Source organism: Cuculus canorus, chromosome Z, assembly GCF_017976375.1.
Source record: "Cuculus canorus isolate bCucCan1 chromosome Z, bCucCan1.pri, whole genome shotgun sequence".
In the NCBI taxonomy this organism is placed as follows: Eukaryota; Metazoa; Chordata; class Aves; order Cuculiformes; family Cuculidae; genus Cuculus; species Cuculus canorus.
This window is the reverse complement of record NC_071441.1, coordinates 12,809,329-12,820,928: the sequence shown is the minus strand read 5'-3', so window position 1 is coordinate 12,820,928 and position 11,600 is coordinate 12,809,329. Positions and strand designations below refer to the sequence as shown.

At 39.5% G+C, this 11,600-nt stretch overlaps 1 protein-coding gene across 10 annotated transcripts in view; it reads right to left on the bottom strand.

Annotated features, from left to right (window-relative positions):
• Window positions 1–11,600, bottom strand: part of MAST4 (microtubule associated serine/threonine kinase family member 4) — a 261,302-nt gene that overhangs the window by 44,279 nt on the left and 205,423 nt on the right. For all 10 annotated transcript variants that reach the window (XM_054054161.1, XM_054054163.1, XM_054054162.1 and 7 more), the window contains 4 exons: window positions 7,503–7,660; window positions 7,063–7,138; window positions 5,471–5,680; window positions 2,849–2,950 (listed from right to left, as the gene is read on the bottom strand). In XM_054054161.1, coding sequence (XP_053910136.1) covers window positions 2,849–2,950; window positions 5,471–5,680; window positions 7,063–7,138; window positions 7,503–7,660 — 546 coding nt within the window. The remainder of the gene's footprint in view (window positions 1–2,848; window positions 2,951–5,470; window positions 5,681–7,062; window positions 7,139–7,502; window positions 7,661–11,600) is intronic.

Genomic DNA, 11,600 nt, shown 5'->3' with positions numbered 1-11,600 from the left:
AAGGCAGAATTAATCCTAGTATAAAATCCCAGGGGCAGAATCATAATAGAATCACTAGGTTGGAAAGAACCCACTGGATATTTGAGTCCAACCATTCCTAATAATCCGTAAAACATGCCCCTCAGCACCTCATCCACCTGTCCTTTAAACACCTCCAGGGAAGGTGACTCAACCACCTCCCTGGGCAGCCTGTGCCAGAACACAGGAACTAAGTGAATGGAGATTTGGACCAGCTAGCTATAAAACTTGTCATTTAGGAGAATGCACTAATGGGTACATGGGTCACCAGGAGAGAACTTGAATTTAAAAAGCACAATGGCAAAGATGATGAGGGGAGGGGAGGGGAGGGGAGGGGAGGGGAGGGGAGGGGAGGGGAGGGGAGGGGAGGGGAGGGGAGGGGAGGGGAGGGGAGGGGAGGGGGGGGGGGGGAAGGAAGGGGGGAAGGAAGGGGGGAGGGAAGGGGGGAAGGAAGGAGGGAGGGAAGGGGGGGGAGGAAGGGGGGAAGGAAGGGGGGAAGGGGGGAAGGAAGGAAGGGGGGAAGGAAGGGGGGAAGGGGGGAAGGAAGGAGGGAAGGGGGGAAGGAAGGAGGGACGGGGGGACGGAAGGAAGGAAGGAAGGAGGGAAGGAGGGGGGGAGGAAGTAAGGGGGGAAGGAAGGAAGGGGGGAAGGAAGGGGGGAGGGAAGGAAGGGGGGAAGGAAGGAAGGGGGGAAGGAAGGGGGGAAGGAAGGAAGGAAGGAAGGGGGGAAGGAAGGAAGGAAGGAAGGAAGGAAGGAAGGAAGGAAGGAAGGAAGGAAGGAAGGAAGGAAGGAAGGAAGGAAGGAAGGAAGGAAGGAAGGAAGGAAGGAAGGAAGGAAGGAAGGAAGGAAGGAAGGAAGGACGGAAGGAAGGAAGGAAGGAAGGAAGGAAGGAAGGAAGGAAGGAAGGAAGGAAGGAAGGAAGGAAGGAAGGAAGGAAGGAAGGAAGGAAGGAAGGAAGGAAGGAAGGAAGGAAGGAAGGAAGGAAGGAAGGAAGGAAGGAAGGAAGGAAGGAAGGAAGGAAGGAAGGAAGGAAGGAAGGAAGGAAGGAAGGAAGGAAGGAAGGAAGGAAGGAAGGAAGGAAGGAAGGAAGGAAGGAAGGAAGGAAGGAAGGAAGGAAGGAAGGAAGGAAGGAAGGAAGGAAGGAAGGAAGGAAGGAAGGAAGGAAGGAAGGAAGGAAGGAAGGAAGGAAGGAAGGAAGGAAGGAAGGAAGGAAGGAAGGAAGGAAGGAAGGAAGGAAGGAAGGAAGGAAGGAAGGAAGGAAGGAAGGAAGGAAGGAAGGAAGGAAGGAAGGAAGGAAGGAAGGAAGGAAGGAAGGAAGGAAGGAAGGAAGGAAGGAAGGAAGGAAGGAAGGAAGGAAGGAAGGAAGGAAGGAAGGACAAAGCATCATAAAGAAGCTCAGACTGCCAGGACATTTTTGGCTGTGTGATGATAAAGGAGGATGCAGATCAGAGCAAAGACAAGCGTCGTAGGAGAAACTGAGTGAAGAGCTTCAGGAAGATTATGTGAACCCTGGGGATGGAGCAGGGAAGATCACACTGGATATGGAATGAGCATTACAGGGTTCACGGTGAAGGAATAACATAAGCTTGGATTCAATAGCAGGGGCAGGATCAGCTAAGGCACCCTCTTCTCTAAAGCCAGCCTTTCTTTCATTAAACCTCTCTTCCATGCAGTTTCAGAGCATATACCTTATTTTAGATTCCTCTGAACTGCAAATCATGAACAAACTGTAAACGGGAACACTGAGAGATGGTGTTTCCAAAACAAAACAGAGGCAGCTCTCAAAACACTCATGGCAGATCAAGCCACACATGAAGAGACACAGCACAGAGCCAAAATCAGGTTGGAAAGACTTACTAGCTCAGACTCAATGCCATGCAAATGTAGTTATGACACTTCCAGGCATAACGTGAGTCAAGCAGCAGGTTAGTGGCTCCCACATAAGCCGTGTCAGCCTCAAATAGCTGTATGCAGCATCAACACTGTGATCCTCGTACTGGCAAGCAGCATGGCTCAACAAAGTCAGCTCAGGCTGCCTGCCAGGCCTGTTAGACTCAGGCTGGCTCTCGAATGGTATTTGGGTGTCTACACTACCCTCCTGAGTACACTGTGTTCTGTGAGGATTTATTAGTTCCAGTGAAGAACTGAAACACATTGGCTCTGTGTGTAGAAGCAACCTCCCACACCTGAGCCACCCCAGTTCCTCCAGCATGGACAGGCAAACCAGAAACACACCCACATGGCCTTGCAAAAGCTAGCCCAGCCTGGCAACATCAGTGCTATGCTCATGCGTAATTAAATTAACTATTCTGCTCCTTCTGGTCCCCGGGTGTAACTCTGACTATCATAACATCCAGATACCCTAACCCCTCTGCTGCAGTTCACCCCAGATCAGGTACTGCACAGATGACTGCAAGCTGCCTATAGCCCTGGCAGCTGTCGAGTGAAACAAACTTATGAAATTTGTAATAAGAACAACAACAACGGGAAAATCACCAAGCAATTATGATTCCAGAACAGTCTTCCCAAGAGAATAGCAAAGTCTAACAAAACAACAGAAAACCCCAGCAGGTTTCAAACTGGAGCTTCCTCAGCTGATGAAAGGGATTCTATAACATGGTATTTGCAATAGCAGGGAACCCAACACAACTGCAGGAGGTCCCTACAAGTCTCAAGTTCCTACCATAAAAGCAGAAAGGATCCCACTAGCAACAAAACCCTGCCCCACTGTCTGACATGTTCCAAAAAGGAACTGTAAAGGGCCCTGACTACTAGCCTAGAAACTTTCCTACACTAGCAAATAAAAAAACTATAGAAAGCATGACCTTACCAGGCATTCCAGTAAGCGAGCAGGACGAGCAATAACTATCAGGATTTTTCGGACAAGTTGCTTAATAAATGCCAGTTCAGCACTCTCTGATCGCTCTTGAGCCTAACAGAGAAAAATAAAGTGAAACAAAACAAATCACATCTGTTGTACTACTCAGGGAAGTACATCCAAATGTTTGAGGATTTCAAGCACTAACTTGACACAAACTGCTCATCAATTTCAAGATACAAGCAGAAAAAAACAGGATGTGAGCAACATTAATTTCAAATTGAAGTATTCTATTTGTACAATTCTAGCACTGTAACAACAGAAAATAATAACTAGTGGGTTTTTTTAACTTACAGAGTGTAATTCCATTAGCTTTGTAAATGGCACTACATTTCCATACAACATACATGTCTTTATGTACAGCTATGTCTCAATTTGTTAATAATTTTAGGATTAAATCAAAACTCATCTGAGTAATATTAACAAACAAAAGTAGACCCATGCAAAATTGCTCATCTCTTATTTATTCAAAACCACAAAGAAAACTAAGAAACTAATATTTAAAAAAATTGGTATGGACAAATAAGTACTTCTGACATAATATATCTCTAAGTTAAAAAAAATTCAAAATATGAAGCTACAGGTAGCACTAAATATAAGCACTGCAATTTTTTAGAACACAAACTATTTAACAAGAATTGAAATGGGAAACTTAAAGAAGGGGGGGGGAAAAGGGCACAAAAATATCTAGCACTCTGCAACAGGTTTTGGAAAAACCCTAACTGGACACAAACAATTGTGTTCTGCACATCATAAACCAAGTCCAAAGAAAACTCTTTTGTAAAGAAAGCATCTTCCTGTTTGAATTATCACTAAAATTTAAAGAACCCTTGTAGAGTTTTATAAACAGCCCGGTGTGTATGTGTACAAGAGATTTAACACGTATTACATTTAAGAGGGATTAAGCAGAAAAGCATTCAGGTCCACTTGACCTTGACCTCAGAATTATAAAAATGTTGGCTGAACCGGGCTGCTCTAACCTCAAGGGAGTCTTGTTATGCAAAGTAATTGCAACATGCCAAGTAGCAGTAAGAGATGCAGCTTTCTACTGAATGTCGCAGCTGGGAACTGTCAACAAATAAATCACATGAATCCAAAACACAACTGAGTGCCCATAATAGAGCTGTGCAAAGAGAAAGTTTTTTTACTGTCATATTAAACTATTAACAGGTATTATGCTGTTGACTTAAAGATAACTTTGAATATTTTAAGGTATTATGTTTTGGCAAAACAGGACATTTTAACATAATAAAGAATTGACACTATAGAATGTGACAAAATTAGTGCTTCTGTTTTTTTTAACAATGCACTGCTTTATATGCATATTGGAGAATAATTTGCTAGAGTGTTTTTTTTAGAGGGTTAAGTGAATGAGCGTACTCCAAACTCTACTTGCCGTGTAGCCATTTTAAGAGATATATTGTTAACAATGACTAGCAGTGTTTACAGTAGCTGAGTCAATCTTAGCTTAGAGGCATTTCCTTGTATTTTCGTATTACCACTAGCGTAACAGAATTCATAGTCAGGTACCTCCAGTCAACTGGCCACCTCTGCCAGCACTTGGGCATCATAAAAATGTGAGCATTGCACAAGAAGGTCCCTAGTTCACACCTCCTTCTGACTAGTAAGCAAGCTCTACATATTTTCTCTGTTTAAAAGCAGGGTTTCAATAATCCATAATAAATTGTTGGTGTCTTAAGTTTTGCACTGCTTTATGAGGATAAAAAGTTCAAAATACAGTAATTGCAGAAAATGTAGCTGCAGAACAGAAGAAAAAAAGTAGCACAGGGATAAAAAAAAAAGTAAAATCAACCAAAACCTTTAACAACTGCTCCTGCATTCAAAAAATCAGAAGAAATAAATCAAGGCAGACATGGTATCTTAATATCTCAGTTGGAAAATGTCAAGTCAATATCAAATCTGCTGGTCTATCACACTAACTTCAGCTCCTAATGTGCTATCAAATGCCACCCAAATTAGTACATTACTTGCTGTACTCATTGTTTTAAAAATAATACTGTCATGTACTATAGTGCCTTTTGTCACATTTCCTTTGTCAGATTCCAAGTTCTTCTTAATTCATTTAGCTGACTATTCTATGGAAGTTTCCACACTTTCAGAAAACACATTATTTCTGTTAGTAAACATTTTAATTATGGAAGGAATATTATGGATTTTAAAATAATTAAATAATCTCCAACTGATCAAACGCTAAGAATTGATGTCTGCTTTCTCAACACAGCAGGCAATTAGTAGGGCTGACCAAGTGGAAAGGGTGTATGTTTCTTGATTTATCCACAGTAAATGGAACCGCAAGCCTTCTCATTTAGGGTTTATGCATACAATTCTGCAAGCAATTTGTAATTGGCATTGCATGACAAAATGCTGTTATTTCAGAAATCTTTACAACCTGACTATTCCAGGCTAGTATACTAAGATACCTTATAGTCTTTCTAGTGGTTATTATATAGACTAAAACTGCTATGAATACCACTTCGACAATTATTTGAGTGAACACTCATGATTATTTCAAGACAACAACTCTTAGGCAAACAGTAGTTTCATGGCTCATACCTCCTGTAGCAATTTGTCCAATTTCTGCTGCAATTCAAGGAAGTATCGTGATGTGATAAGGCCCTGGTGGGATTTATCCAAACAATCTCGAGCCAGTTCTGTGATCTGATGGTGGGTAAAATTGAGTACTCCATCTGCCAGGGGGAGGACATTATCGGGAGAATAATTTGTTATAATGTCCCGAAGTCTCTCTTCCATCTGAGCTGTGGCCTACAGACAGATACACAATACATTAAATCAGTTTTACATGAAGCTAACAGCCTCTAAGCTTATTTCTGATTCTCCAACTTTTCTGTACTGCCTAAGAAGTTACCTAGCTAGAATAAATGAGATAACTGAAGCAAAAAAGCAAGCAAACAGAAAGGCCAACTAGCAGATGACATTTCCTCATATTACCCGTGTAGAAAAGAACAGTCTTACTGTACTACTACCCAGATCCTCTCCTTTGCCTGCCACTAGTGATTAACTGTGCATTAATCTTATGATGGTCACTAAACAGCGCTAATAGAACATCCATGACTGTAAAACTTTAAGTACAAGTCAAAAATCTAAAAAAAATAACTCATTGAGGTCTATTTCAACTGTTTTGCAAAGCCTGCAGATACAGCAGACCAGAACATCTTTCTTACTTTCATACAGTTATACCACAAAAATATTTCACTGGGCAGTGTGAATGACCATTGACTGATTAAGAGCACCACAGGATCACAGGCCCTGTCAGAAGTGTCTGCAGGTTGCTACAGACATGCCTGTTTTACCAAACCATCTGGCTCTCAAAAAAACTGCACACACTTAAAATAAAACCTTCAAAGATACTTTTATTATAAAAAATTAAACCCACACTTCTTGGTTTGTATCTCAAACACTGAAAAAAGTGGGCTGTTCCACACTTCAGATTGCTGCTCACCCTCAGCAAATCTTTTTACCAAGAAACATGAAGAAATTTCTTCTTGTTTTAGGCACTTTTTAGAACAGTATGAGCTTTGCATTCTTTTATTTTTCAGGGGTCATCAACAGGCTAGGAGCAATCAAAAGCACAGTGCTCAGAGCTACACACCTGCACCTGGGAACTCAGTAACATAACCTCTGGACATGACCGCAACTAGTCTTCATTTGGTATCCTACAGCCAAACCCCCATAATTGTGTACCAATCTTCACCATTTATGTAATATAACAAAAGTTTGGGAAAAGAAATAAATGACACTAGAGGAAGGAATTTGCAGCTACATCAACACACGCTGCACAAGACTTAGAAACAAAAATTGGTTTTGATTTACTAATTCAGTACACATTTGCCTCAAGTGTAGAAGAGGTACTGAAATTGAATATACTGTCACTTTCCAATCAGCAGAACATATTACCAGCATGATTCATTTCAAAATCAGTTCAGCAGATTTGCCAAATCAATGTCCAGTTCTCAGCAGGAATTTTCTTAGTGTGATTTTTTTCTTTGTAGTAAGAGCTCGGCAATGCATTATGAAAGCCATCACAGGCTTGGATCATTAGCCCCCACAAAAAAACCCCAATATTTACTTAAAAGCTATGTAGCATATCAATTTAGATATCAAGTATCTTAAATATAATTCATTACCTTTGGGAACCTTTCTTTGTAGACATGGTTCATCATAATTATTTCATTGTCGCAGCAGGCAGGGGAACGTCCAGGGCTATAAGCAAAGCAAATGATCCCTTTAAACTCAACTCAGTGTGAACTAAAACTATTTGTTATGTTTTTGTACAGTTTATTTGCAACAAAAAGTCAATATAGGCCTCACTGGATAGGTATATTCTCTTATCAGTACTACACATCGGTTTCTTTCTTTTATTTCTGATGAGGCCTTACATATTATTTCATGTGCTTGACTTCAAACTGCTAAGTATGTTATTTTCTCACTCTATAACCATACATCGGTTATGAATGTCTACTTCTTGTATTATACTTCAGGAATTTCAATAACAGTGAATGATCCCAATATGCTCCAGATTATTCAAATTTGGATCCAACTCCTATTTCCAGAAAGGCAAACTAACCTGAGACTTCGGGACCGAGGGCGCATTGCAGTGGTCCTGCATCTGTTATCACTAGCAATGCTCTCAGTGGTACAGAAATGTTTAGACAAAAAGTGTAGCTCATCAGGTGTTGGTTGGTATGGTAACTGGTGTAGCTTCTCTTGGGATGAGCAGGATGACTACAAGAGTAGAACAGAACACAAGCTTCTATCAGAGTGAAAAAATATTTTTCAAGACCATATTCAGTGTTCCTGAATAAAGCCGTTTAATTTTAAAATTATAGCTGCCATTTCCCATGTCTGACAATCAACTTAAAGAAAATAAATCATTAGTCTCAACGAGCTAAACATACAGTAAGTATAAAAAACCCCAACTACTTCAGCCCCAGAAGAAAGATCTGCCGCATTTCAAAAAGTTCAAATTCCCTCTAAGGCAAAGATAACATCTCATGTCAGTTACACACACCAATACATAGAAACAGTTAAAACGGTCTGCTGAAAATTATTCATTTGAGTAGTGCAGAGTAAGTATGATAACCATAGAGTACAATTTATTGCCACAACACAAACTGTAAATCTACATAATGAAGGTCCTTTATTATCCATACTTATGACATTATTAAATGCTTTTAAAAATCAAATAATTTAAGTATGTAAATTCTTACTGAAAACTATATATGGTATTTTCTTATAAATACCTGCATTCAAAATAAAGTCAAGGAACTTAATATAAGACAGGTACTATGGCTAACAAAAGTGAAAGGGATTATACCAAAAACATCTATTTAGTATAGAACTGGAAGGTACAGACAGGTATGAAATTTTAAGTTCTACTACAACATCTAGCCTGGCAAAATTGCACGTAAAAAGTTACACTTTGTGCAGACAACCACACTATCATATTTTACTGCCTTTTATGCAGCACGGCTAGCTACCGGAATCACACTACATATTTGGAGGTAGAACTCTGAGTCTTCTTCCCTGAGCCTCAATCTGATGTCCTAGTAAAGAACATATACCTAGCTTAATGCATGAACAATTAGCATTGCTAATCTTGACTGACAAGTGTAGACAGAGAAATGCTATACTGTTTCTGGCATCAAAACTAGTTTCCAGAACAGCTCATTCACAAACACCCTTGTATGACCGCACAAAGCTGCTTGGTATCATACAGACATACCCTTTATTTTACCTGTGGAGGGGAATAAGTCAAAAAACCTGTACATCTTTCTGAAGCTCTTTAATCTCCATATGCCTTTCCCAAGAAAATCAATTTCTTCTACATGCCAATCTTAATGTGCATGTTATTTTTCTTATCTGTCTTCTTCTACAGGACACCAACGCCCCTGGGCTGGCTGCTCTTTTATTTGAGGTCAACATGAAGAGCACAGAGATGCTGTACCACCACTAGACTAGTGAAGGAAATCAATAAACTTCTGTACTCTACAAACGCTACCCTACATTGCTACGGTCAGCAGTTAATATCCAGGCTATTAAGCAGAGAAACTAGACAGTCTTCATAATTTCCTGGCAACTGGGGTGGTAAAGGCTGAATATATCCTAATTCCTATGAAGTAAACAAAAGATTACTTATCACACATGAAGTCATCTCTTAAAAGCAAAAAAAAGAAAAAAAAAAACCGCTCTGGGATAGGACTAGTCTACACGGGAAGGCTGCATCGCATCTGAACAAGTTATAGTTAGAAAGACTGTGTTACCCCACTTTGCTGCAGGCTAAGAAGCATGCACACCAAGAATTGACCACAGTTCACATGATAGGTAGTAACTTGTTGAGTCACAGTAACTCATGTATGAAATTCAGTCTTAGCACATTACCACACATAGTTCAGCACAGAGCATAGCTAAGTTCTGTCCTATCTCACCCTATGGCAGCTACCTCATGGTGCATTTCCTACAGCCATGCTCCATAAAATAAAAGGTACTCTAGTACAAGGAAATTTCCCAGCACAGGCCATCACAGATATCTCTCTACAAAATCAACCTCTACATTCTGGGCTTCAGGGAATTCTGAGAAGATTAGGAGGACAATAAACCATATCACAGTTTTCCTCATATAAGAAAGTCAGAGTCTAGACCCAGCAGGATTGAAGTGAGAATCTTCCTTTCGCAAACAACCCTCAGTTATATCAGAACCATGACAAGTACAGCGTACGCTTCATTGGAGGTCTGAATTCTGATCTCTGCACAAATTCAATATCCTGTAACAGAACAAAATAGGCGGAAAAAATTCGCTCTCCTGACATTCTAGAATAGCTGCTCCGAAGATCATGCAATATTTAACATATTTTTAATATGCACAACCACAGTGCACCACGGCAACGCAGATTTTGTAACACAGAAATGCTGATATGCAGCTAATATCAGGTAATGTAACCCCAATATCTCCTTACTCATGTCTTCACCCTATTTCCCCATCCAAATAAGATTCCAAGAATATAACCTATTGGCAAAAATATGCAGCTGAGCATTCTCTAACTTCACTGTTTTTATAGGCTTGCTATTCCAAAAGATGAACCATCACGTGAATTACATCTCAAAACCGGCAACATTGGATCCAGCTTTGCTAGAATATGACATACCAAGAGTTCCTTTTCAATTGAGTAATCTTATCTGGAGATATTTCCATTTAATTTAACCTTTGTTGTCAGAACTGGTATATGTGGTACTTGCATCATTTCTAAACCCATAAGCTTCCATTAAACTGGCAATTCTATCAATCTTTTCACTCTTAATACTATAAAAAGAAGGAAGAGGGTAAAAAGAAACGGTGAGCTATGCTCACCTGAGCGTAATGGTGACTACCATACACCCTTCTGCCTCTGCTTTGACCTACAGCTGCTCGTGAAGATCAAAGTTGTGCTCTATTGTTATGCGTAAAAAACTGTTTATGGTCTCCAGTTAATACATATCTGGATTAATATGAATCTTATTTTCCCAGCACTGGAAAGGGAGCATTCTGTATGTACACTGAAGGTACTGCATGTTAAGTGGTCTCTCACTGCCTCTAATAATTGGTAAGAATGTGGAGGAGGACATTGCACAGAGCTAGCCCTTTCAGGTTATGAAAAAGTATATTAAATCAAATGGGTACACTTTCTGTTTTCATTTTCTGCTTCATATATAATGTCCAGCAGGTAAAAAAATTGAAAGTAAATAGCATCCCTTATACTAAGATGCAAAGAAATAGTAGCTATATTCAGAAGTTACGCCAAATGCTTCTGCAGGGGTCATCAGCAGTAGAAGATTCAAGGGAAAAAAACCCAACTAACTGTAAGAAGTAGGTGGCATGAATTTTCTACTCCTGGCTTCTTCAACAAAATTCAGTTATTTATTGGAAAACCAGTTTTCTTTCCACAACTCAGAAACTGTTTGTTCAATTTTAGGGAAGAGATCTATTTTAATATTTATACAATGTGTTCTAGTCAGGAAATATCAAGGGAGAATTCAACAACAGTCTACTATAAGAATTAAGATATCTAAGCCTACAAATGGTCGTGCTATATTTTTTCATAAGAAATGTAAAGCTGCTCCACATTCCAGCATGCATACAGTAGTTACTAAACGGAAAAGTAGTATATGAACTACCATAAACTAAATGGAAAAGTAGTATATGAACTAGTATATAGAATGTATATGTACCATTATACATTGAAGATGTCAAAGTGTATGAATATGGACTGAAAATTAAAGCTGTGTTTCAATACATTTCTGACACAGCTTTTCATTTCCTTTCTAGCACAAGTTTGTTTCTTATAACATTAATGGGGTTGCTATGGCAATTACTAACTCTCTGACATAACCTCCTTTATGTCAATATATTTTAAGTGAAGAGCAAAACATATCTGATCTAGTTTCAATAAGAGGTGTACAAACATACACTATGGAAAGCAGTTAAGGAATTAATTTGAAACCAAGAAATTTGCTTGGCAAAAGTAGCATCTACACAGGAAAGAAAGCAGAGGTCAAAAGTCAGTAGTGCTGAGGAACAGTTTGTGAGATACATGAAATCTCTCAATCTGGTTTGAAGTCAGCTTTCCAGAAGCCGTTGTGGACAAAAATAAAATAAGAGTTGATTACAATATAAAATGTTCACATTTTA